The sequence below is a fragment of the Choloepus didactylus genome, chromosome 16, assembly GCF_015220235.1.
Source record: "Choloepus didactylus isolate mChoDid1 chromosome 16, mChoDid1.pri, whole genome shotgun sequence".
NCBI lineage: Eukaryota > Metazoa > Chordata > Mammalia > Pilosa > Megalonychidae > Choloepus > Choloepus didactylus.
This window is the reverse complement of record NC_051322.1, coordinates 26,905,370-26,931,607: the sequence shown is the minus strand read 5'-3', so window position 1 is coordinate 26,931,607 and position 26,238 is coordinate 26,905,370. Positions and strand designations below refer to the sequence as shown.

The window sequence follows — 26,238 nt, the reverse complement described above, 5'->3', positions numbered from 1 at the left end:
AATGTTGTTTGGGGGCAACCAGATTGTATTGATTATTTCTTTGACTCGACCATTTCCTCATTAAAAACAAAAGAATAGAAGTGAAAGAAGTAGATTTTACTCACGATTGGGTTGAAGACAGGAAGGAGAGCAAGGGCATGGGTAGGTTTAACAGTAATTGTAGCAATACAAACATCCCAATATAAAAATGCCTGTTCTCCACTATATCGGAAGGTAAATTCCACTGACCCTGAAACCATATAGTCTCTGACCTCACACAATCTCTTGATTCCTCTCTTTCCCTCCCCTTCTTTGTCTTTGTCTCTGTGTTCTATTCCTCACTTTCAAGAGCAAAAATATAAATTCTTCTCATTCTTTCCTCCAGAGAAGCACCACTATCTCTTGATGTTCAGACTATAGCTGACACCGGAACCTTAGGGCTCTCACCTTCTAACTCAAGCAGTCAATTTTCTTCCCTCCAAAACAAAGACCAATTTACTCTTTACAAGGTATTTGGTGGCCAGCTGTTATGATAATATAGAGCTCACCTTGCATATGAAAAGAACACTTTATCCTGGCCTTCTCTTCTCATATTCTCTTCATCTAAATGAGAGGGGAAGACATCTAGGCCAGACTTTCCAGCAAGTAACAGTATTTCTTCTTCCTCTGGATTCTCTTGGGTCAAATTGGAACCTTGCAGACTAAATTTCTGGCCGCCTTCTCAAATGTATGTTGTAAACAAAAGCCCTTTTCAATATGACCTTGCCTGAGGCCGTAAGACTAACTGACCAAATGACCAGCTGGCTGAATGAATTTGCTGAGTGAATGAATGAAGTTACTTGAATTTGTTGTTGCATCATCTTTGGGGGAAAAAAGTACCATATTAAATCATGTGTTAAATACTTCGCAAATAATATAATTACTATATTTAACAATGTTGGGTAAAGCCCATTATTCAATGTCACATGATTTACTTTCAAAAGTGAAGCTGTGGCTTTTCGGCCGGAACCGCCGTCTTGCAGTAATTTGCCAAAATGACGAACACAAAGGGAAAGAGGAGAGGCACCCGCTATATGTTTTCTAGGCCTTTTAGAAAACATGGAGTTGTTCCTTTGGCCACGTATATGCGAATCTACAAGAAAGGTGATATTGTAGACATCAAGGGAATGGGCACTGTTCAAAAAGGAATGCCTCACAAATGTTACCATGGCAAAACTGGAAGAGTCTACAATGTTACCCAGCATGCTGTTGGTATCGTTGTAAACAAACAAGTGAAGGGCAAGATTCTTGCCAAGAGAATTAATGTACGTATTGAGCATATTAAACACTCTAAGAGCCGAGATAGCTTCTTAAAGCGTGTGAAGGAAAATGATCAGAAAAAAAAGGAAGCCAAAGAGAAAGGTACCTGGGTTCAACTGAAGCGCCAGCCTGCTCCACCCAGAGAAGCACACTTTGTGAGAACCAATGGAAAAGAGCCTGAGCTACTGGAGCCCATTCCCTATGAATTCATGGCATAAAAGGTGTAAAAAAGAAATAAAAGACTTGTGGATCATAAAAAAAAAAAAAAAAAAAAAAAAAAAAAAGTGAAGCTGTGACTCAAGATTCCTCAAGTTGAGATGTTTCCCCAAAGTTTCAGAAGAACTTATCTTACTCTGATAATAACAATGAAATGATAAATACTAATGAAATTAAACATTTAATATATGGAGCATGCTAAGAGACTGTTTTTGTATTACCTCATTTACAAAACAAAACTGTGATGTATGAAAAGCTATAATTGATAATTTAGTGGTGAGGAAACTGAATCAAGCTAGTTTGGTACCTTGTCATAAGTCACCCAGTTAGTAAGTGGAAGGCGGGGCCTTCAACCCATTCTGCCAGCTCTAAAACACATGTTTTGAATCACTAAATTGAATAACATTGAACTACTAATCCTAAGGAATTTCCTAGCACAGTGTTTCTCAAACTTTCATGATCATAAAACCACCTGGAATTCTAGTTAGAATACCAATTCCTAGGTCCCTATTCTAGAGAACAGATTCAATTGGTCTGGGGTGCGGGGAGAATCTATAGTTTTAACAAGCTTCCCAGGTGATTTCTATTCTCATACCATTTACCAATAACAACTTCACTGCATCGAACAGAAAATCCAACTAAAATGCTAAACTTAAATTTTAAAAAGAAACTATATGGCTCAGGTACCTGAGCAACCCAGAGGTGGACTAACTTCATACACCTCTTCATTCTCAGGTTTCACTTGGTGACTCCAATGAGAGAAAACTGCTACCCAGCTAATGCAAAGAATTGTTCGAGAATTGGCTCTCTTTAGCCCTTGTTGGCCAGACTTGGGTCATAGGTCCATCTCTGAACAAACTGCTGTATAAGCAAATGGTTGGAATTTGCTATTTTCTTGGTCTTAGTCACCTGCTCCTTCCTCGCAGCCCAGGAATGGAGCTAATTATCTTGAAGTCCATGGGGATGAGAATGGGGACAAGGAGGATATTGTGGATTCATTATCAAAAGGAAGGGGATAGGGATGCTGGGTGGCAACCATAACAGATGTACACGGGGTTTCCCTAGGATAAAATTAAAAGTTCAGAAGAATAAGTGATGTCAGCTGCCTTAAGAAACTATCGAAATCATATGGCTGGAATATTTCCCTTTATTATGGAAGCAGGCAACAGATATTTTTTTAGTATTATTTTGATTAAATGCTTTCCCAGGCAAAGACAGTTTAGTTTTGAGATCCTTTTGTATCTCCAAACCTATACACTCAGGCTAATTAGTCCAGAAAACCATCTATAGTATTCATTTCATGTAGATTTTAAGTACATACAGGAAAATTTCAACTTCATTCTTATCCAGTGCAAGGGGAGGGAAAAGAAACCACAGAGTCTTCTTATTTTGCATAGTTTTCCGTGACTTAAAAAAAAAAAAAATTAAAGCAATCTTGTATTTTTTTGTAAAGATTACTGGATTTGCGTTAAATTATAATGTGAGCTCTTTGGAAATCCCTTTCTTGGGGGTTTTGTTTCAGTATCAGGGAAGAAAATGTTTACTAAATTAAGATGAAATAGCTTTACTGCCTATTTGCAACTCTCATTTAAAATTGGATAGACTTTATCACTATATTTCCTAAAATAAAACTTTACAGCCATCTGGATTCAGTGTTTTCTTGCTGATATTTCTTGTGGATAAATGGTTTCTTAAATGACTTTTTCAATCCCAAAGGATGTATTAGACTCCAAAATTATGTGTTTAGATAACAACCCAAAAAGAGCCAATTTGATTTCTGCAGCTTATTTACCTATAATTGCATTTCAAATTTTTAAGTATATAAAAGTATTTTTCTCCAGAATTCTAAGCCCTAAGAAAAATTACAGTCAATATTATGTTATTATTATTAAATGCAACAAGGTATATTATTGTTCTTTTGTTATTCTATTCTTCTTTTCAAAATGACTGATCAACTAGTCTACTCTTTGCTCTTCAATTCTATCTTACACCTATGAAAGCATACCAAACACTGAGGAGATATTAATTTTCACATATTAAGGAAAACTAATTATCCATTTATGTTTTTCTTCAAGTCTCATAATAAAATATCAGAATTAAAAACTGAAGGTTCCAGAAGCATCTCAAGATTTCATATATAGAACACATTTTCTTTATGTTAATCCTTTCAACAAATATTTTTTGAGTACAAACTGGTAATCAAATGTGGATAAATGTTATTTAAAGAATAGTAGCCAGGACTATGCAACAAATATAAACTACAAAAATATGTGTCCATGGATATGAAGAATTTCTCAGTTTCATAAATTTCCTCCCTTTTCAAATGTTAATACCAGATGAAGAGAATTAGAGAGACGATTTCAAATAATTGCTTTGGACCCAGATGAACACCAGAGTTTAAGCCACTAAAAATAGGGCACAGAAACCAGTTTCTTTATGTGTAAAGTTGGAAAATCATACCTATTAGCTAGTTACTTTTTTTTTTTTTTTTTTTTTTGCTAGGAGAAGCTCTATTCAAAGTTAAAATAACAGCTGCACAAGTAATAATAAGCCACTATCAGTCTCCTGGGTTTGGATTGAAAATCCAAAGTTTAAAGAGAACAATGACCCAGAAGAAGGGAGAGCAGGAAAAGGAACAGGGTCAAGATGGGGATGGGAAGAGGAGGGGGAGACCAGGGAGGAGGGAGGAGAAGAAAAAATCACCTGGAGGGGCCACGTGAATACAGGGACAGGGAGGCAGAAGGGGGTCATCCCTCCTGGATTATACCCAGCCAGGAGGATTGACCCAGCAGCCCAGCCAGGCAGGACCCCACCCCAGGTCAACCCTTAGGTGCTCCAAAGACACTGCTTCTTTCACCCAGCCACACATGAAGTCCGCAGCATTGAGAAATCAGCTGCAACCTATTCTGTATTCTCTCCCAGGGTCAGTCTGATAAGTAAGCAGACAAAGCTTATTTGAGAGTAGAAGCTCTCATTCACAGAATTCAGACCCCAGGGGTTGGAAAACAGACACAGTGTAAGCCCACTCTCTACCTCAGCCTCTGTCTCAACCACGCCCCTGGCAGAGACAGGGTCTGCTGAGAATTAAAGGCATTGTATCACTTTACACCAGTGAGGAGTTGTGGGCTGACAAGTGCCACCTGTTTGGCATGATAGGAAAGGCACAAAATCAAGAGGTTTTCAAAGGAAATACAGGCACCCTGCAGGGTCTCCTCCCCAGGGAGCCTAGATACACCCTCTTCCTGAGTCCTGGGCCTGTCTTATCTGGGAAAATCTGACTGGGGTGGGGTCAATCCTATCTGGGGAGACCCTCTTCAAAAAAAAAAAAAAGTCCATATAGGCAGGGCACAAACCAGAAAAACAAGGACTGAGAAATTCTAATGAGTTAAACAAAAGCTATGCTACAGGTCTAGAATAAATTGAACTGAATGTCAAAGAACAGAAAACAAAGCCAACCAATAAGAAACCCCTAGGAAAAGAGAGAAAACAACTTCCAGAATAAATTAATCAAGGAAATCAGATGTCTAGACACCAGCAAAAAATCATGGCTCATACTACGAAGCATGAAGATATGGCTCAAAGGAACAAACTAACACCTCAACTGAGATACAGGAGTTGAAACAACTAATTAAAGACATTCAAACAAATCTCCTAAAACAATTCAACAAGTTGAAGGAAAATGTGGCAAAAGAGAGGAAGGATATGAAGAAGACACAGGGTGTCAATACAGAACTCAAAAGCTTGAAAACACAAATGGCAGGACTTATGAGAATGAAAGGCACAATAGAAGAGATGAAAAAACAATGGAGACATAAAACAGCAGATTTGAAGAGGCAGAAGAAAGGATTAGTGAAGTAGAGGATAAGATATCTGAAATCCTACATACAGAAGAACAGATAGGGAAAAGAATGAAAAAAATATGAGCAGGGTCTCAGGGAATTGAATGACCACATGAAGTGCACACAATACGTGTCATGGGTGTCCCAGAGGAGAAGAGAGGTTTAAGTGGCAAAGAGATTTCAAATAGAGTGGAGAGGTCATTCTGGAGGTTATTCTTATGTATTGTATAGATATTCCTTTAAGTTTCTAGTGTATCAGAATAGCTAGAAGGAAATACCTGAATCTGTTGCACTGCAATCCAATAGACCTGATTCTTGATGACTGTATAACTATATAGCTTTTATTGTGTGACCGTGTAATTGTGAAAACCTTGTGATGGACACTCTCTGGATCCAGTGTATGAGTAATAAAATAAAGACAAATAAATAAATAAATAAATAAGTAAATAAATAAATAATGGGGGGGGGTAATGGGTATGGATGTTTGGGGTGTTCTTTTTATTTTTATTTATTTTTAAATTTTTAATTTTTTTTGGAGTAATGAAAATGTTCTAAAATTGATTGTGGTGATGAATGTACAACAATAGTGTGAGCCACTGATTATATGCTTTGGATGTTTTATACAGTGTGTTAATATATCTCAATAAAATTGCATTGCAAAAGAGGAAAACATGACAACACATATGGGATAACATTGTGTACCCTTTTTTATTATTATTAGAGAAGTTGTAAGCTTACAGAAAAATATTGCAGAAAATAGAGTTCCCATATACCTCTCTATTATTTACTCCTTGCATTAGAGTGCTATATTTGTCACAAGTAATGAAAGAATTTTACTATAATCATGCTGTTAACTATACTTGAAGTTTATATTAGAGTTCCCTGTTTGTGCTGTACAGCCCTATGATATTTTTTAATGAATTTTATTGAGATATATTCACACACTGTATAAACATCCAAAGTATACAATCAGTGGCTCACAGTATGATCACATAATTGTGCATTTATCACCACAATCAATTTTAGAACATTTTTCCTATGGTAATTTTCAATGCTTATGCTAGTAGTCTTGATCATTGAAATGTGTTTTTTCTAAAAGGCACGTACTTGAGAAATGTCCATTCATTCATTTAACAAGCACTTGCTAAGTTTCTGACATGAGCCTCATCTATATGACACTGATGATTAAGGATTGCTTTATCTTATCAGGGTTTCCTAGATGAGAAAACTGTTTTGTTGAAGATGAAAATATCACAAATCTTGCTGAAAATTCATTTATTCACTTAATAGATATTTCTTGAGCAGTTCCTCTGTGTAGAAACATATCAGGAACTGGGGATACTGTTGTAATCTTAGCAATAACTGTTATAGCAGCAATAGGCATCAGAAGCACCAAATTTGAGTCCCATGTCTTCCTTTCACTCGCTTGAGCTAGTCACTGAAACCTCTATTCCCCTTTGCAAAGTAAGGCCTAAAACCTCTGCTTACCTCATGAGTTTTTTTCCAAAGATCTCTAAAAAGCAAATGATACAAAACATTCATAAACTGTAAAACGTTATGCACACCATTGGTATATCATTATTTTCAATATACCACTTCATATTTCTGAATTCTTTTTTGTTCCTTCCCATTCTCCTATATGATGGTTGCTTAGAAAAGATCTATCTTCTCCCTTTTATTTAAGAAAAAGAAGTTAAAGCTACTTTAACTATTCTTCTCACAGTAGCTGAACTCATTCAGATCTGCCAGCTTTATCGGTCCCCTCTTAGCCCATCACACAAGTAACCTGCATCATGGGATCTGAACAATTGTGATCTGTCCTCCTACCATCTGTTAAGTGGACCTATGCCAAATTACTTCTCTATGGGGTCACTTAGAAGGTGTAGAGAGGAGTGGGCTCAGCCAGTGCTGAGAAACAGGGAGAGAAACTATAGGGCTCTATTAAGTTCCCTTTTGACTCTGTTGATATGCCCCTACTTGACCTTTCCTTGGCTGTGTCTCTCTGCTGCCCCCTCAGCCAAGGAAAAAGCTGCTAGGTCTTCTGAAAGATACTGACCACATGAGCACTGGGGCTGGGATGTGACCAGGAGGTCTGCTGGGCACTCATCAGAGTGGCTGTTCACAAGCACTAAGAAGGCGCATTTGAACCCAAAGAACTGCTGGGCTTTCAGCAACCCTGGGGCTGTTATCAGATATGCTTTTTGTTAGTGACTGAATTCAAGTTACTGTTTTTAATTGGACAGTGTAATTAGCAATTAAAGAATATAACTATAGTTTCCTGTGAGGACAGATACTTGTGCCTTACGAAACAAATGTCTGCCTTATGGAAGTTGGTGCATGAACATAATGGCATCTAGAATTCTGGGGTGATGTATCTCGAAAACGTGTTCACTTTTCCATTTACCTTCAAGATGGCAAGGTATCTTTTTTCACTAACATTTAATCAGCATTAATGAGGCATTATTGTATAAAATTTAATGCACCAAGTATACAGTCCAATGAATTTTGGCAAACATATACACCTTGTAACCACCACCACAATCTAGATACGGAATATTTCTACCAGCCCAAAGATCTCCCCACATGCCTCGCCCCAGGCAACTTCTAGCTTTACGCTGTTCCTCAGTTAGTTTTGTCTATTCCAGAATTTCATATAAAAGAAATCACAGAACATGCACTTTTTGTGCCCTGGTTCTTTCATTCAGCATAATGATTTTATGATCCATCCATGTTATATTAGTACTTTTCACTTTTTGCTGCTGAGTAGTGTTCCATTAATTTAGCTCTTCACCTGTCATTGAACATTTAGATCTTTTACGAATTAAGCTGCTGTAGACATTTGTACACAAGTTTTTGCGAGGTCATATGTTTCATTTCTCTTAGGAAATACATAAGAACAAAATAAGTGGGTGATAGGGCAACCATATGTTTAACTTGATAAGAAACTGTCAAATTGTTTTTTAATGTGACTGCATTTTAAAAAAAATTTTGTGCAATTTTGCTAAGACATATTTACATCCCATACAGTCATCCAAAGTGTACACTTAATTGTTCCAAGAATCATCATATAGTTGTGTATTCATCACCACAATCAATTTTTGGACACTTTCATTATTCCAAAAAATAAAAATAAAAATAATAATAAAAGTAAAAAGAAAAGAAAAAAAGAACACTCAAAACGTCCCATACCCCACTCCCCCATTATTCATTTAATTTATGTCTCCATTTTTCTACACATTTGTTCACACACTGGATAAAGGGAATGTGAGCCACAAGGTTTTCACAATCACATGGTCACACCGTATAAGCTATATATGATCATCTTCATGAATCAAGGATACTGGATTACAGTTCAACAGTTTTAGGTATTTCCTTTTAGTTATTCTAATACATTAAAAACTAAAAAAGGATATCTATATAATGCATAAGAATAACCTCCAGAATGATCTCTTGGCTCCATTTGAATTCTCTCAGCCACTGAAATTTTAGTTTCATTTCTCTTCCCTCTTTTGGTCCAAAAGGCTGTCTCAATCCTACGATGCCAGGCGTTGTGTCTGTTTTTATTTCCACCGGCAGTGAATGTACCAGTAGTTCACATCCTCATCATATTTGGTATTGCAATCTCTTTAATTATAGCCATTCCAGTGGATATATAGTGATGTTTCATTGCAATTTTAATTTTCCTTTATTGGTAGTTAATGATGTTGAATATCTTTTTATGTGCCATTGGTATATTTTCTTTTGTGAAATTTCTGGTCAGTCTTTTACTTTTTTTTTTTTTTTAATTGGACTGCTTGTCTTCTTTTCATTGCCTTATAAGATTTCTTTATATATTCTGGATATAAGTATTTTGTCAGACACAAGTATTGCAAATAATTTCTCCCAGTCTCTGGCTTGCCTTTTCATTTCTTAATGGTGCATTTCAATGAGCTAAGGTTTTTAATTTTGATAAGTCTAATTTATCAATATTTTTAAGTTACTCTTCATGCTTTTTTTGTCCTAAGAAATTTTTGCCTACCCCAAGTGCACAACTATTCCCTTTATGTTTTCTGCTAAAAGTTTTATGGCTGTAGCTTTTATGCTTAGGTCTGTTCTTCATTTAAAGTTAATTTTTATATATGATGTGAGTTATGGTCAAGGCTCATTTTTTTCCATATGGATGTTCAGTTATTTCAGCCCTGTTTGTTGAGAAGATATGCTTTCCCCATTGAATTACCTTGTCACCTTTGTTAAAAACCAATCAACCGACGGAGAGGCAAGATGGCGGCATAGAGAAGAGTGGAAGCTAAGTAGTACTCCTGGAACAACTACAGAAAACCAGAAACAACTAGTAAATAATCCAGAATAACTGCGGGGGGACAAACGAGACCATCCACTCATCATCCACCAACCTGAATTGGGAGGAATGCCCAGGAACACAGCATAAAATCTGTAAGTAAAACCTGCGGATCCAAGTCGCGAGACCCCCTCCCCCATAGCTGGAGCTGCAAAGCTTCGTGGTGCCAGAGAGAAGCTCTCTCCCAGAAAGCGAATATAGCTCAGCTGAGCTCCAACTGGGGTTTTAAGTAGTGAGTGTGAACTGCTCACTACAGGTACACATCCCCAAAAAACAGACAGGGCTTTGGGTGACGACTGACCTTGGAGAGCCGGAGGGTCACCTTGGACTGGGTCCGAAGGGGACTATCTGTTTCTTTTTCGGCTCAGTGGAGAAAGCCCCAGTCATTTTCAGTTTCCAGGGCTGTGACTCGGGAAAGGGTGGAGACAGCACAAGCAGAGAGAGAGAGACAACTGAAATGCTAATGACCTCCACCTGGGGGGTCTGCCTTCTCTAGGAGGAAAGGGGTGGTGCCCTTTCCATTCAGAACCAGACCCCAGAGCCTGGGGGAACACGGCCATACCTCCTCACACCAGTCAAGAATTATAGGCTAACAGGCATCACCTGCTGGGCAGACAAGCACAGTGACCTGAGGCATCACAGGGTGGAGCAATTTTCTAAGACACACCCTCCGGGAAACCAGATACTGAATATTTCTTCCCTCTGGGACCTGAGCCTGTTCTGGTCTGGGAAAACCTGATTTGGATAACCAAGGAAACCATGCCTAGACAACAGAAAATTACAACCCACACTAAGAAAAACAGAGTTATGGCCCAGTCAAAGGAACAAACATACACTTCAACTGAGGTACAGGAATTTAAACAACTAATGCTAAATCAATTCAAAAAGTTTAGAGAAGATATTGCAAAAGAGATAGAGGCTGTAAAGGAAACACTGGGCATATATACGGCAGAAATCAAAAGTTCAAAAAAACAAGTAGTAGAATCTATGGAAATGAAAGGCACAACACAAGAGATGAAAGACACAATGGAAACATACAATAGCAGATCTCAGAAGGCAGAAGAAAACACTCAGGAACTGGAGAACAAAACACCTGAAAGCCTACATGCAAAGGAGCAGATGGAGAAAAGAATGAAAAAATATGAGCAACGTCTCCGGGAACTCAAGGATGAAACAAAGTACAATAATGTACGTATCATTGGTGTCCCAGAAGGAGAAGAGAAGGGAAAGGGGGCAGAAGCAATAATAGAGGAAATTAATGAAAATTTCCCATCTCTTATGAAAGACATAAAATTACAGATCCAAGAAGCGCAGCATACTCCAAACAGAAGAAATCTGAATAGGCCTACACCAAGACACTTAATAATCAGATTATCAAATGTCAAAGACAAAGAGAGAATCCTGAAAGCAGCAAGAGAAAAGCGATCCATTACATACAAAGGAAGCTTAATAAGACTATGTGAGGATCTCTCAGCAGAAACCATGGAGGCAAGAAGGAAGTGGTGTGATATATTTAAGATACTGAAAGAGAAAAACCGCCAACCAAGAATCCTATATCCAGCAAAGCTGTCCTTCAAATATGAGGGAGAGCTCAAAATATTTTCCGACAAACAGACAATGAGAGGAAATACTAAAGGGAGCACTACAGGGTGATAGAAGACAGGAGTGCGTGGTTTGGAACACAATTTTGGGAGATGGTAGCACAACAATGTAAGTACACTGAACAAAGGTAACTATGAATACGGCTGAGAGAGGAAGGTGGGGAGCATGTGAGACACCACAAGAATGAAGGAAAGATAAAGACTGGGACTGTGTAACTTGGTGAAATCTAGAGTATTCAACAATTGTGATAAAATATACAAATATGTTCTTTTACGAGGGAGAACAAGCAACTGTCAACCTTGCAAGGTGTTAAAAATCGGAAGGCATTGGGGAGGGATGCAATCAGCATAAACTAAAGACTGTAACTAATAGAATCATTGTATTATGCTTCCTTTAATGTAACAAAGGTGATATACCAAGGTAAATGCAGATAAGAGGGGGGGATAGGGGAGGCATGTTAGACACTTGACATTGGTGGTATTGTCTGATTCTTTATTCTACTTTGATTTAAGGTTATTTTTCCTTTTGACGCTTCCTAGCTGTCATTTTTTTTTCCTCTTTCTTTTGCCTCTCTACCTTCTTTGACTCTTCCTCCTGCCTTGTGGAAGAAATGTAGATGCCCTTATATAGATAGTGGTGAAGGTGGTGAACACATAAATGTATGATCATGCAGAGAACCATCGATTATTTACTTGGGATGGAATGTATGGTGAGTGAACAAAACCATATTAAAAAAAAAATGGGTTGATGACAAAACCTCGAGGGCAATATACTGAGTGAAATAAGCCAGACACATAAGGACGATTATTGCAGGGTCTCACTGATAGGAACTAATTATAATATGTAAACTCATAGACATGAAATATAAGGTACCAAGATATAGGACGAGGCTTAAGAATGGGGAGTGGTTGCTTAGTATGAGCAGAATGTTCAATTAGGATGAACTCAAACATTTGGAAATGAACAGGGGTGTTGGTAGCAAGATGTGAGAATAACTAACAGCGCCGAATGGTGTGTGAATGAGGTGGAAAGGGGAAGCTCAGAGTCATATATGTCACCAGAAGGAAAGTTGGAGGTCAAAAGATGGGAATGTATAAAACTGAATCCTATGGTGGGCAATGTCCATGATCAACTATACAAATACTAGAAATCGCTTCCATGAACCAGAACAAATGTATGACAATACAATTAGAAGTTAATAATAGAGGGGCATATAGGGAAGAACTATATACCTATTACAAACTATATACTACAGTTAGTAGTATTTCAACATTTTTTCATAAACAGTAACAAATGTACTATACCAATACTATGAGTCAACAATTGAGAGGGGTTGGTTAGGGATAGGGGAGGATTCGAGTTTCCTTTTCTTTTTTTCTTTTTTCATCTTTCACTTTATTTCTTGTCTGGAGTAATGAAAAGTTTCTAAAAATTGAACAAAAATTAAGTGTGATGAATGCACAGCTGTATGAGGGTACCCAGGGGCAAGTGATTGTATACTTTGGATCTTTGGATAATTGTATGGTATCTGAACAATCTCAATAAAAATGAAAAAAATAAAAATGAAAAAAAAAAAAAACAATCAACCAAACATGTGGAGGTCTACTTCTGGACTCTCCATTGTGTTCCAATGATCAGGATATCTTATAATTGGTCTTGACAAGAGACAAGTAAAAATGATCCTACTTTATTTGCATTGTAAAGTAGTGCAATTGTGCAAACATTTAAGAACCAACTTATGTTTATGGCATTATACCAGAGCCTGCGAACGATGCTAAGATGATTAAGATGAAGTCACAGGTCTCCAAAGTCGTAGATTTTTAGAACAGGGTCTGTGAATGGATCCCTTCACTGGGATGACTATATCTGGGGTTTGGGGCAGGAGGTGGGGGTCATGATCCTTTGAAGTTTCATTCAAAGCCTGATATATATATGTGCCTATGCACCTTTTGTTAGATTTTCAAAGCTGTAGGGGGGATGTCTCTTAAAGAACAACTGTTCCTATAGATACATTAACTCAAAAGAAAATGCAGCTGCCTCCCCTCTCAGGACGCATCCTCCTAATGGCAGAATGAGGAAAGCAAAATTCTGGATGGCAGAAAACCAGTTAATTGATGTAATATTTCTTTTAAAAAACATCAGTTCACTGACTAAAGATAAAAAGATTTTCTTGCTGTTTTGTGGAATTTAATCAAAATGGTTTGCATTTGTAGACAGGCAATCCTATTTCACTCATTTTAGGCAACTCCATAGCTGAGCAGCTTTGAGTCAATGTACATACTCATCTATCTTCTCTATGATTCATGACAGGTATTTTCTCCAAGCTAATCTTCCCTTGACATATTTCTGAAACATAAAAGGGAACTATCTTCCCATGTCAAAAACAAATCCACAATATGGACATTTAATGGATATTGAGAAAAAATTAGCAGTAACATGTTTAATGTTATTTACTTAGAACATGAATTTGAGATACTCAATGAGAGTAAGAGCAAAAAGCTCAGAAGCTACAGTGCAAAATAGCAATTTATCTTCTCTCTCTTTGTAGTGCAGCCCGAAGCAGGGCGTTACTATAGAATAAATGCCCCCCAGAGTATACACGAGTATAATAAACATCCAGGTACTTCTAGAAATAGCTGCACACGAATACTGGTTTGGGAGGGAATAGAGGCTTAATCTATTAGAGAAAAATAGTGTAGAATTGTGTAGCTATTCTAGATTCTGTGCTTAAATGGCATTAAATATCCTGTGGTTAAAATTTCTCTCTCCATGTTTTTCTGATGAGGCACATTTTCAGCTCCTTGCTAACTTTTCTTAAGCTGCCAACCTTGTGTTTTTCTACTTGTTAAATCAGGCTACTGGGAAATTACCTGCCCTGTCTTGTCTTAAAATGCTTTTCATTTTCCCACAAGTTAATATACAGTATCTGTATAATTTTTGTATGTATCTGGGTATAAGGAAGGTTCCAAACCATGGTTTAGTAACTGGGATATCCTTCCTTAACTATGGATGGATGCTCAGCAATTATACAAGAAATAAAATGTGTCTTCCAGGGACAAATCTCTCCTAATTTATGGGAACATTTTTTACTACTCATCTCTCTTCTAATAACATTTCCCTTTCTGCCTTTGCCTTTTCCTATACCATGTGATGAGATATGAACTGCTTTAAAATGGAAAAGGACAGGATTTAGAAGATTATGAAAATTTAGACTGAAGAAAGAGGGTTCTTAAATACCAATGAAGTCTTTTAAAAATGTTAATACATACTTTTGAGATGGGAACAAGCTGTACTATTATGAACCTTTTCCCACTGGGCTTGTGCACTTGGTTTCAGGGGGTAATGGCAATACCACAAGATAACAACCAATAATTGAATTTTGATATCTTTTAGAAATTGGTTGACTCCAGAGGCCTTTACAACCAAAAGTCCTGGTATCACTTATGAAAACTGGTCAAACTTTCTGTCCAATGGTCATTTCTGAATGTAGTCCATCACTGCATGTCTGCCTAGATATTTGAATAAGGTTTTTTGTGAGGGGGGAAAAAACTTATGTATGACCTAAGAATATTCCATATTTAGAACAACTTCACTGATTAGGACTATTTGCACTTGGAAGGAGCATTTCATGATTAGTGTGAAACCAAAGCAGTTATATATTTTTTAAATGCAGGTTAATAACTTTTAAGTAAATACGGAAACTTGAATAAGGTTAACAAATTATTATCAAGCAGAATTTTTTGATGATTGGCCTTAATGAATGGGTAATAAGTAGACTGCTTTCAAAGGAACAGAGCAAATATTTGTATGTTAATGGCATTCCGAAGTGCTTTAAATCAACCAGTCCTACAAAATAGGCTAAACATTTGTCTAACATCTTAATTGTGCAATTAATTTGCTTCAACATCATTTGGTTTTAAATACATACATAGTATAAAAGTGAATTTTATACAATTTAAATGAAATCCTCTGCACCAATACCCAATAGTTCCAGATGTCAAAATATAGAGTCAGAATTACAGAGGCTCACAGTGATTTAGACTGTCCTTGATATTTCTAGAGACAGAATTTCTAGAGGTAGCTATCACCTGAAAAATACTACTTAAGATTTTATGCTCTGGGAATCACTACTCCCTTGGAATTTACCTTTTTACATATTGTCAAATAAAAAATTGAGTTGACAGATGGGAAGGTAGAGAAGAAAACAGGTTTGGAAAGAGGCAACTATCAGTTGACACAGCAGCTCCATCATCAGCAAGCTATGTGATCTTAAACCAGGTATTTAATTTCCCTAAGCCTCAGTTTCCTCATCTACAAAATGAAAATAACCATGTAGGGATATTTCTGAAGACTAGAAGGGATGATTATAAAGCTCCTAGCACTCTAAGTGGCAAGTAATAGGTACTCAATAAATGGTAGCTAACTCTCTTCTTGAATTATTGTTGGTTTCATGGTTATGTTCTGGAATGAAAAGCAAAGGAACTTAACCTTCTGAAATCTGATGCCCTCTTCCAGTTAGGCAGGGATACTGAACATTTGCAACATGCAATGCAAATATTTGCTGTAAACTAGGGAGAGAAATTATGTGGAGAGTACAGACTTGTCAAGCCATCAACATGAAAGAAAATGAAAATGTCTTGCTTTCATGTCATTGGAAAAATAGTACCTAAAGGAAATGGCTAAAAAACTAGAGTGAACAGACCTGATCAGACTCCAATATGATCAGTCAGATGTTAGAAAATTGTAACAAGTACTTGCTTGCTGCCATCTTTATCTGCTGACCTAATTTACTTTAAAAGTCACATCATTTGGCTACATGAACGTCTGCGACAAATAGAATTTATTATCACCAGGGAGAAAGGCCATCTTTTTGTACACGACATATAATGTCCCCTCTTGACCAGTAAAACATTAAGCCATGATAAATTTATTAGAAAATCACCATTTTAAATTCAAACTGAAGCCTTAGCACATGCTATTTATCATGAGTTAGCTTATTCTCCCATCATATCGCTCTGTGTTCAAACGTAATGTTATAGTAAATGTTTTCATTAATCCCCACTGATGTCCTCCAATAAAATTTCTAAGGTCTCTGAAACAGATAGAAAAGTGGTAATTTAGAACTCATTCTTAAGTCCACCCTTGGATCATTATTTAGAGATAATGTCAGTAAAACAGAACGTTTGGCAGGATAATGATCACCTGCCCTTACGTTAATGCTGAGGTAAAGAGAGAGAGTGTTTTCAAATAAAGCAAAGCAAAGCAGAGATGTTTATTTTCCAAGTGGAGATCATGTTTCTTTGAGAATGCCCTCTCCACCACCCACACTTCATTTCTGTCTCAGAAATTCCACAAAATTAACTTGATCTATTGGGAATGGGTCTATGTATTTGATTCATGAAAGAGTGAACCAAATTTGGTACATAGGAGGAACATAAGGATACACATGAGATTCATTTTGTAGGTTGTCTACTATCTAGACACCCATGATGGTCTTTTTGAAATGTCAATTTGGCTAGGCTAGAGTCCTCAGTTATCTAATCAAACACTAATAGAGGTGTTGCTGGAAAGACATTTTGTCGATGTAATTAAAATCTATAATCAGTTAACTTTAAGAAAAGGAAATTACTTAAATAATAATCAGGGTGGAGTCAGAAGAAGATGGCAGCATAGAGAGGAATAGAATCTAGTTAGTCCCCCTGGAACAACCAATAAACAACCAGGAACAACTAGTAGATAATCTGGAATAAATGCTGAGGGACAAACATGACTGTCCAAATATCATACACCAACCTGGCTTGGGAGGAATGCCCAAGATCACAGCATAAAATCTGCAAGTAAGAACTGCAGACCCAAGCCAAGAGCCCCTCCCCCATGGCAGCCCAAACTGCAAAGCCTTGCTGTGCTAGAGAGCAGCACTCTCTGAACAAGCAAATATACCTCAGCCCAGCTCCAACTGAGGTTTTAATTACCAATGTTGACTGCTCAATACAAGCTATGAACACCCAACAAGCAGACAGAGGCTTTTCATGATGACTGACCTTGGAGAACCGAAGGACCTCTCCGGGAAGGAGGGGGAGTCCAGCAGACCAGGTGCTATCTTTGACTGATGGGTGAAACTGAGGGTGCCCACGGACTGGCTCTAAAGGGGGGTTTTCTGTCCCTTTTTCAGCTCAGTGGAGGAAACCTCAGCCATTTTTCAGTTCCCAGGTCTCTGACCCAGACAAGGGTGGAGATAGCAGAGTCAGAGAGACTATTCAAATGCAAATGATATCTCCCAGGGGATGTAACTTCCCTAAGAGGAAAGAGGTGGTACCAAGCTCTACTACCCACCTTCCACTCAGAACCAGACCCTAGAGCCTGGGGGAAAACAGCCATGGGCCACCTTCCTTACACCACTCTGGAATGACAGGCTGACAGGCGCCACCTGCTGGCAGAAAAGCACAGTGGCTTGAGGCCTCAAAGGGTGTATCAATCTTCTATGACACACCCTTAGGGAGACCTGATGGTATTATCTCCTTCTGAAACCTGAGCCCGTTCTGGTCTGGGAAACCTGATTGGGGTAACCAAGGAAACCAGATGCCTACACAACATAAAATTACAACCTACACTAAGAAAAACAAAGTTATGGCCCAGTCAAAGGAACAAACATACACTTCAATGTTGAAACAACTAATGCTAAATCAATTGAAAAAGTTTAGGGAAGACAAGGCAAAAAGAGATGAAGCATATAATGAAAACACTGGGTGTACATAAGGTAGAAATTGAAAGTTCAAAAAAACAACTGGCAGCATCTATGGAAATGAAAGGCACAACCCTAGAGATGAAAGACACACTGGAAACACACAATAGCAGATCTCAAGAGGCAGAAGAAAACACTCAGGAACTGGAGAACAAGGCACCTGAAAGTCTACCCACTAAAGAACAGAGAGAAAAAAGAATGGAAAAATATGCAACATCTCTGGGAACTGAATGACAACACAAAACACAGAATGTATGTGTCATGGGTGTCCCAGAAGGAGAAGAGAAGAGAAAAGGGCAGAAGCAATAATAGAGTCAATAATCAATGAAAATTTCCCATCTCTTATGAAAGTCATGAAATTATGGATCCAAGAAGCGCAGCGTACCCCAAACAGAATAGATCTGAATAGCCTACCCCAAGACACTTAATAATCAGATTATCAAACATCAAAGACAAAGAGAGAATCCTGAAAGCAGAAAGAGAAAAGTGACTCATCACATACAAAGGAAGCTTGTTAAGACTATGTACAGATTTCTCAATAGAAACCATGGAGGCAAGAAGGAAGTGGGGTGATATATTTAAGATACTGAAAGAGAAAAACTGCCAACCAAGAATCCTATATCCAGCAAAACTGTCCTTCAAATATGAGGGCGAGCCTAAACTATTCTCTGACAAACAGACAATGATAGAGTTTGTGAACAAGATACCTGCTCTACAGAAAACACTAAAGGGAGCACTATAGACATAAAGGAAAAAGACAGGAGTGAGAGGTTTGGAACACAATTTTGGAGATAGCACAGCCATGTGAGTACACTGAACAAAGATGACTGTAAATATGGTTGAAAGAGGAAGGTTAGGAGCATGTGGGACACCAGAATGAAAGAGGAAAGATAAAGACTGGGACTGTATAACTCTGTGAAACCTAGGGTGCTCAACGATTGTGATAAAAGGTACAAATATGTTTTTACATGAGGCAGAACAAATGAATGTCAACATTCCAAGGTGTTAAAAATAGGGTGGGATTGGGGGAAAAATACAATCAATGCAAACTAGAGACTATAATTAACATAAACATTGTATTATGCTTCCTTTAGATTGGGGGAAAAATACAATCAATGCAAACTAGAGACTATAATTAACATAAACATTGTATTATGCTTCCTTTAATGTAACAAAGGCAATCTACTAAAGCTAAATGCATATGGTGGGGGGGGGGACATAGGAAAGGGGTATGGGACTCTTGGCATTGGTGATGTTGTCTGACTCTTTATTCTACTTTGGTTTAATGCTATTTTTCCTTTGTTACTTCCTAGCTGATATGTTTTGTTTTTCCTCTTTCTTTTTTTTCTTTTGTCTCTCTACTTTCTTTGACTCTTCTCCTGATTTGTGGAAGAAATGGAGATGTCCTTTATATAGGTAATGGTGATGGTGGTAAATACATAAATACATGACTATACAGGGAACCATCGATGGTTTACTTAGAATGGAATGTAAAGTGTGTGAACAAAACAGTCTTTAAAAAAATAAGTTGATGAAGAAACCTTGAGGGCACTATATTGAGTGAAATGACAGATACATTAGGACAAGTATTGCAGGGTCTCACTGATATGAATTAGTTATAATATGTAAACTCACAAACATGAAATGTAAGTTACCAGGATATAGAATGGGACTAAAGAATGGGAGCAGTTGCTTATTATGTGCAGAATGTTCAACTAGGGTGAACTTAAACATTTGAAGTGGACAGATGTGATGGTAGCACATTGTGAGAACGACTAAGAGTGCTGAATGGTCTGTGAATGTGGTGGAAAGGGTAAGCTCAGAGTCATGTATGTCACCAGAAGGAAAATTGGAGGTTAAAAGATGGGAATGTATAAAACAGTGAACCTTGTGGTGGACAATATCCATGATTAACTGTACAAATATTAGAAATCTCTCTCATGAACTAGAGCAAATGTATGACACTATAACAAAAAGTAAGTGATAGAGGGGTATATAGTAAAAAATATATATACCTATTGCAAACTATATACTACAGTTAGAGGTATTTTAACATTCTTTCATCAACAGTAACAAATGTACTATACCAATACTATGAATCAATAATGGGAGGGGTGATTAGGGGTAAGGGAGGATTTGAGTTTCCTTTTCTTGTCTTTATTTCTTTTCTGGAATAATGAAAATGTTCTAAAAATTGAAAAAAAATTAATTGTGGTAATGGATGCACAGCTGCATGATGGTACCATGGGCAATTGACTGTACACTTTGGATCTTTGGATAATGGTATGGTTTGTGAACAATCTCAATAAAAAATAATAATAATAATCAGGGTGGATCTGATCCAATCAGCTGAAAAGCAGAGCTGGGGCTTCCCTGAAGAAGAAGAAATTCTGCCTATGAAATACAGTACTTCCAAAATCAGCATGCTAACATGTTCTCCTAATATGGAAAAACATGCTCTCATGAAGTTTGATGAGGCCTTTTTATGTTACCCAAAGTCATGTCAGCTACTGCTTCAGGAGGGGTCAAACTAGCATAAACTATAGTTCTATTTATAAGGTAGTCATATCTGTCTGGTTTGACTGAAATATGGACATCTGATCTCAGATTCCACTGTTTGAGGCCCTTTGGTAGCATGAAGGCTCAGTTAATATGTGTGGGGTATAGTTTATAACTGCAATGTAGGAATAGAAATTCTACTAAGCTCTAGCCAGTAGGTCCTATAAATAGATGTGTTTTCCTGCATATGTACAGTTCTCACCCCTCCTCTAGAATTTGGCAAATGGGCTATTTCACTCACACTCACTCTCTCTCTCTCTCTCTCTCTCTCTCTCTCTCTCTCTCTCTCTCTCTTAAACTTAAATCTTGAGAACGTGGTCTGTTTGAATATTGCACCTGCAAGTCCTTGAAAATTAGCAAATGTTCAGAACTTTAAATAAACTTGATGAAACTGGAATAGGCAATTTAGGATTGAAAAAAATAATCAGGCAAGAGAAGTAGGGAGAATATCCCAATTGCCTCTCTAGCTCATGAGTGTCTTTTTTATCTGTTGAAGGTCAAGCAACAGCTCAACTCTGAAGCAAGGGAGAATAAATAGAAAATTAGATTTCTTTTACTGTTTCTTCCATCAAGGCTAATTATTTGTCAGTTTAAAATAAGACATATTTTCATTGGTCTTTAGAGTTCCTAAAGAAATTAAAGTACATTTACTTTTAATATGATTAATTTCCTTACCTTACAATTCACTGCAGAGACAAAGGCTTAGCCAACTTTGCTGGAATTCGTAGGACTAATATAGAAAGAGAGCTTAATTCTTGAGCTAATATATGCCTTTGTTAGAATATTGGGTTGCAAGCAAAAGAAACCCACTTAGGTCTTCTTAAGCAAAAAGGGGACTCCTTTATAAGAATATGTGCGTACATCATAGATCTCAGTACATCATGTGTGTACAGGTGGGGACTGGAAGCCAGAACTGGAAGGAAGCAGGAGCCCAGGTGGTCCCTGTCTCTCTGGAGCAGGTGGAATTATCACTCTGTCTCACTCTATCTCTTATTCTCTTCTTCAACAGAGCAGCATCCTGGTGTTTGCATTTAACTGCCTTGCTTTACATGATCTTTCAGTTTAAAATACCAGCCAACACTAGCTAGGATCTCTGAATCCCAATTTTAAATTGCTTGGTAAATGAATCATCTGACTGGTCCATCTTGGTTCAGAGTCCGCCTAGAGTTCAGTTGCCTCTGGCTGGAAAGGACAGGGCCCTTTAGCTACTGCCAACATAGCAGGGGCCATGGCAGTGGATTTTGCCAGAAGAAACCATAGAAAAGGATGAGAAAAAGGGTAGTTTTCAGAGAAGAATATGTGAACTGGTTAAGTAGTGCAAGAGGGACCTACCACACCACCAGTTTTAGTTTCCCAGTTGCTAAAACAAATACCATACAACTTAACAACAGGAACTGATCATCTCACAGTTTCAGCAGCCAGAAGGATTGCTTCCTCCTGGGATGGGTATCTTCTGGCTGGCCAGCTAGCTTTGCAGATCCTTGACTTTTGCATCACATGACAATGCACATGGTAGTATACTATCTTTTCTCTTCTGGGTTCTGTTGACTTCAGCTTCTGGCTGCTCCCCAAGTCTCCTTTCTCTGTGGCCTTCTCCATAAGGCCTCCAGTAATAGGATTAAGACTCATCCTGATGCAATTGGGACACACCGTAACTGAATAATCTCATCAAAAGCTCCTATTTATACTGAGTTTACACCCACAGGAATGGCTCAAGGTTAAGTATAAGTTTTTCTGGGATACATAATTCCAAGTCACCACAGCACTCTACCCAACAGAAGTGCAAATAGAATCATCGTAATCTCTGAAATTGGGGAACCGTATGTCCTGGTTTCCTGAGGAATTCCTAATTTACACCTGCCTTTCACACTCACTTTCATCTCAAAACTGTCCCCGTTTGGGTGATAAACATACGTGTAGTAGATACTTTCCTTAAATAAAAGAAATTCCTCATGATTTCAAGGTGGTATCAATGATAGGGTGGTTAAATTGACTGGTGTGTGACATGACTCCTTCCTACTGAGGCTGTATTTAAATAAATTAAAAACATAAAATGACTGGCCTTACTGCAGTATTTACTTTTAATACAAACAAAAATCTTTGCAGTGTGATAGATTGAACTGTGTACCCCATTTGGACAGGTGTTGGTCTTGTTTCACATTCTGGTGAGTGTGCTCTCATTGTAAAGAAGATCCCTTCAAGATGTTACTTCAGGTAAGGTGTGACCCAGCTGAGTCAGGTGGGGCTGTAATCTGGACTAGCGGAGTTCTTTAAAAGCAGAATGAAATTCAGACAGAGAGAGAAGCCTCGGGGAACAGCCAGAAGCTGAAAATCAATGGAACCCTGAAGACAGACAAGATGCTGCCCTGTGCACTGCTATGAGACAGAACAGCCAGGGACCAACGATTTTCAGCAGCCAGCCCCAGAATGCCACAGTCTTTGGGGAGGAAGCATTGCCTTGGCAACACCTCAGTTTTGGACTTCGGGCCTCAAAACCATGAGCCAATAAATTCCCATTGTTTAAGCCAACCTACCCATGGTATTTGTGGTAAAGCAGCTGGGAAACTAAAAGAGGCAGGTTCACTGCGAATCCTCATTTAGACTCCACCTTAGATGTCAAATAAGAGGGATTGTTCTCAATCTCCCTGAGCTGGGTGACCTGTCAGACAAGAAACCAAATCCTAGTGAGACTTATGCTTAAACCCACTTCACAAATAGAAATGAACTTTCAATAATTAAAGGTAATGAACACACACAATCGCTCTGAGAGACTAGGTGCATTTGCAAGTAGATTTAGACAAGAGACCCTGTGGGGATATTAGGACCAATTATCATAGCAGAATTGCACTTTGGGAAGGGAAGCAGGATCCGGCCCTGCCTAACGTCTTCAAAAACTGTCTTTATATAACTACTTCCTTCCACCTTTCCCTGCACCCTCACTCCAACTTTATTATGCCCTCTTTAGCTCTCTGGAAGAAAACAAAGGGGCCCCACATCCATGTCAGGAGCTACAGACTTGCAGAGACATTTCTACAAAATACGTGAGGGACTGCTGGAGTCGGAATACACCATCCTGGGGCTGAACTCTGTGGGTTCATCACAACTCTTAGCTCTAAATGGCCTCAATCTAAATTGTACAAGATTATATGAAAAAAGAAAAATATATTTGAAGGATACGTATAAAATATATTGGTGGTATTTAGTATAACAGCAGAAAGGTCAGTTACCCCAGTATCAACTGAAATCTAGGATTGAAATGCCAGAAAGTTCTCATTTCTGCTTCTCTCTGTAGGTCAATCCTATACTCTCCCATTGCAAAGGGGCATCTTTATGTGCTGGGGAAGATGGTGGCTGACAGTTTCCAAACATGACTTCCTGCAGCGACTAGAACCCGAGAAGATATGATTTACATTCTTTCTAGGGTCCCAAGCTCACATATTCCAGGGATCAGCCATGATTGACCCCATTTGTGTTGGGTGCTTATCCTTGCATCCTCAAATATTCTGATGTGGGGGAACGTAAGTGTAAGAAAGGGTTAAGTTTAGTTTTTCACATAAAGGCAGCATGGAGTAGGGAAAATGCAGCAGAACCGGCTTAAACAAGACCTGTGATAAAGAGAAGAGAGAGAGAGCCACGACATAAGCCTAGAATCTGCGCCAGCTCCTTATATGGAAAAATAACCAGGGTTACTGGAATGTAAAGGGATATGGGGTATAATCAGAGGCGGGAACTCCCAGCAGGAAATTTAAACTGAATGAACTCTCTTGGATGGGCTGTACAATTAAAATCTCAAAGACAGGCTAGTTAGCTCTCTCGGATAGGCTGTAACCTCTGTAGTACCCAGCCAATGGGGAAACAGGGGAGGAACATGCGCATTAAGAGTAGGAGATTAAAAGATCGTCATGTTCTTCTTCCTGTGAGCCAACCCACCACGTTTCTGGCTGTGCGCCCTATCTTGCAAGATCGTAAATAAATTCTTTTCTCCTCCAGAACTGAGTGGGCATTTATTCCCTTACAGGTACTGCTTTATTTCCGACAGTAAGAACACAGCAGCTGCCATTTTTGTCCGCCATGGGTGCACTAGAGGTAGAGAGTAAGGCAGTGGGAGTATTTTACTAAAAAATGCTCTTCTGGTCTCAGAAGAAATCAGGGGTGCTGAGCATACAAAATAATACAAGTTCTTATAGTGTGACATTTAAAAGTTAAGCTTGGAATACTACAAGAGTTCAAAAATAGAAGGAAAAAGAAGATGATTAACTCCTGTGTGAAATTTGTGATGGAAACTGATGCATTCAGTCACCATGGCCATTTGTTGAGGCATTTTTCCCCATAGGCACAACCACTGAGCCAGCAATTGAAGAGAAGCATCTCTGGAGATGGCAGGATAGACGACCTCGTTAATGCAGGGGTTCTCAATATTCCCAAGCCATGGGCAACACCCCTGGCAAACACTTTGGGTACCACCCAGCTCACTCATTTTTCTGCCTGTTCTTATTAAATTCCTTCTCCTGAGCAAATGAAAATAGGTATTTCTTCAAACAAAACATAAATAAGGGGAAATGTAATTCAGGCATAAATAACTTTTCAGACATAGAAATTGATCCTAGCTTATGGTGGGTACTGACACTTGAGCATACAAGATGAGTGGTCACCAGCCATGATCTCAGGCTCACCTACGCATTTAATAGTCATGACCAGTCATTTGCAGGTTCCAGAGCAAATGACCACGTTTATCTTTAATTCTTTAATGTTCCCTCTCTCCACCCTGCCTCCAAGACACACACACACACACACACACACACACACACACACACACACACACCACATACTTTACCTCCTACCAGGCAAACTGAATATTTTGAATTGCTAATGTTGGAATTTTAGGCACCATAGGTGGTATATTATCCATCCTTTTCAAATCATGAAGGATGGTCCTGTTAATGAGCAATTCTTCTCAGGTTAAAAGAAGGAATCATTTTTAAGAAGCCCAAAGGAATTCTGGGCTTCAAAGTCATATTTTTCACTCTGTATCTAGTCATTACGCCCCATGAACAGAAACTTAAAATCATAAGACACCAGGAGATAATGGGGATTTCTAATGTACTGAAGTCAAAAGGCCTAGGCTATTTCTATGATATTACATTGCAGTTAATAAGGTGAAATAAAAAATCACCTAATCCGTGAATTTCACAGCCACAGGCCCAGGTTTGCTAAGCCTCCTATTTAAACATTCTTGGGCTTTTCAGGAACACCTGCTGAGAGATAGATAACATCTGTGTTTTACTAGATATTTCAGAATCATAGCTCAGGTAACGGGTATTACAACATGAATAGTCGCTTTTGGATCCATAAAGAGATACCCCTGATTATGCTCATTATTCAATACGCGCCTAGGGTAGGTAGGTCAGAACACTTTCTCAGGCTATGTTTCCTTGATGCAAAAATATCCATTGCACATTTTTGGCACATACACACATACACAACATCTGGCAGCAAGCCAGATGTCTGTATGACATTTGTTTGTATGGTAATTTATATGCTTCAGTTTTTTAGATTTCCTTAGGACCCTTGGGATCATAAACATATGTTGTCAGTATCAGGGTTTTTCTCAGGTGTTCTTTTTATGTCTCTTATAGAAGAAAAGCAGGTAGATAAAGCAGGGAGAA

The 26,238-nt window shown here is 38.3% G+C and overlaps 1 protein-coding gene across 1 annotated transcript; it reads left to right on the top strand.

The window, feature by feature from the left end:
- The first annotated feature begins 975 nt into the window (after positions 1–975).
- LOC119511621 (60S ribosomal protein L21) lies at positions 976–1,545 on the top strand. The gene has a single exon (XM_037806131.1). It carries the CDS (start codon positions 1,014–1,016, stop codon positions 1,494–1,496), a length of 483 nt encoding a protein of 160 aa, XP_037662059.1. The 5' UTR covers positions 976–1,013; the 3' UTR covers positions 1,497–1,545.
- The last annotated feature ends 24,693 nt before the right edge of the window (positions 1,546–26,238 follow it).

Excerpts from the sequence above, each read along its gene's own strand:
- LOC119511621 (XM_037806131.1), top strand. The coding sequence starts at position 1,014 with ATGACGAACACAAAGGGAAAGAGGAGAGGCACCCGCTATATGTTTTCT.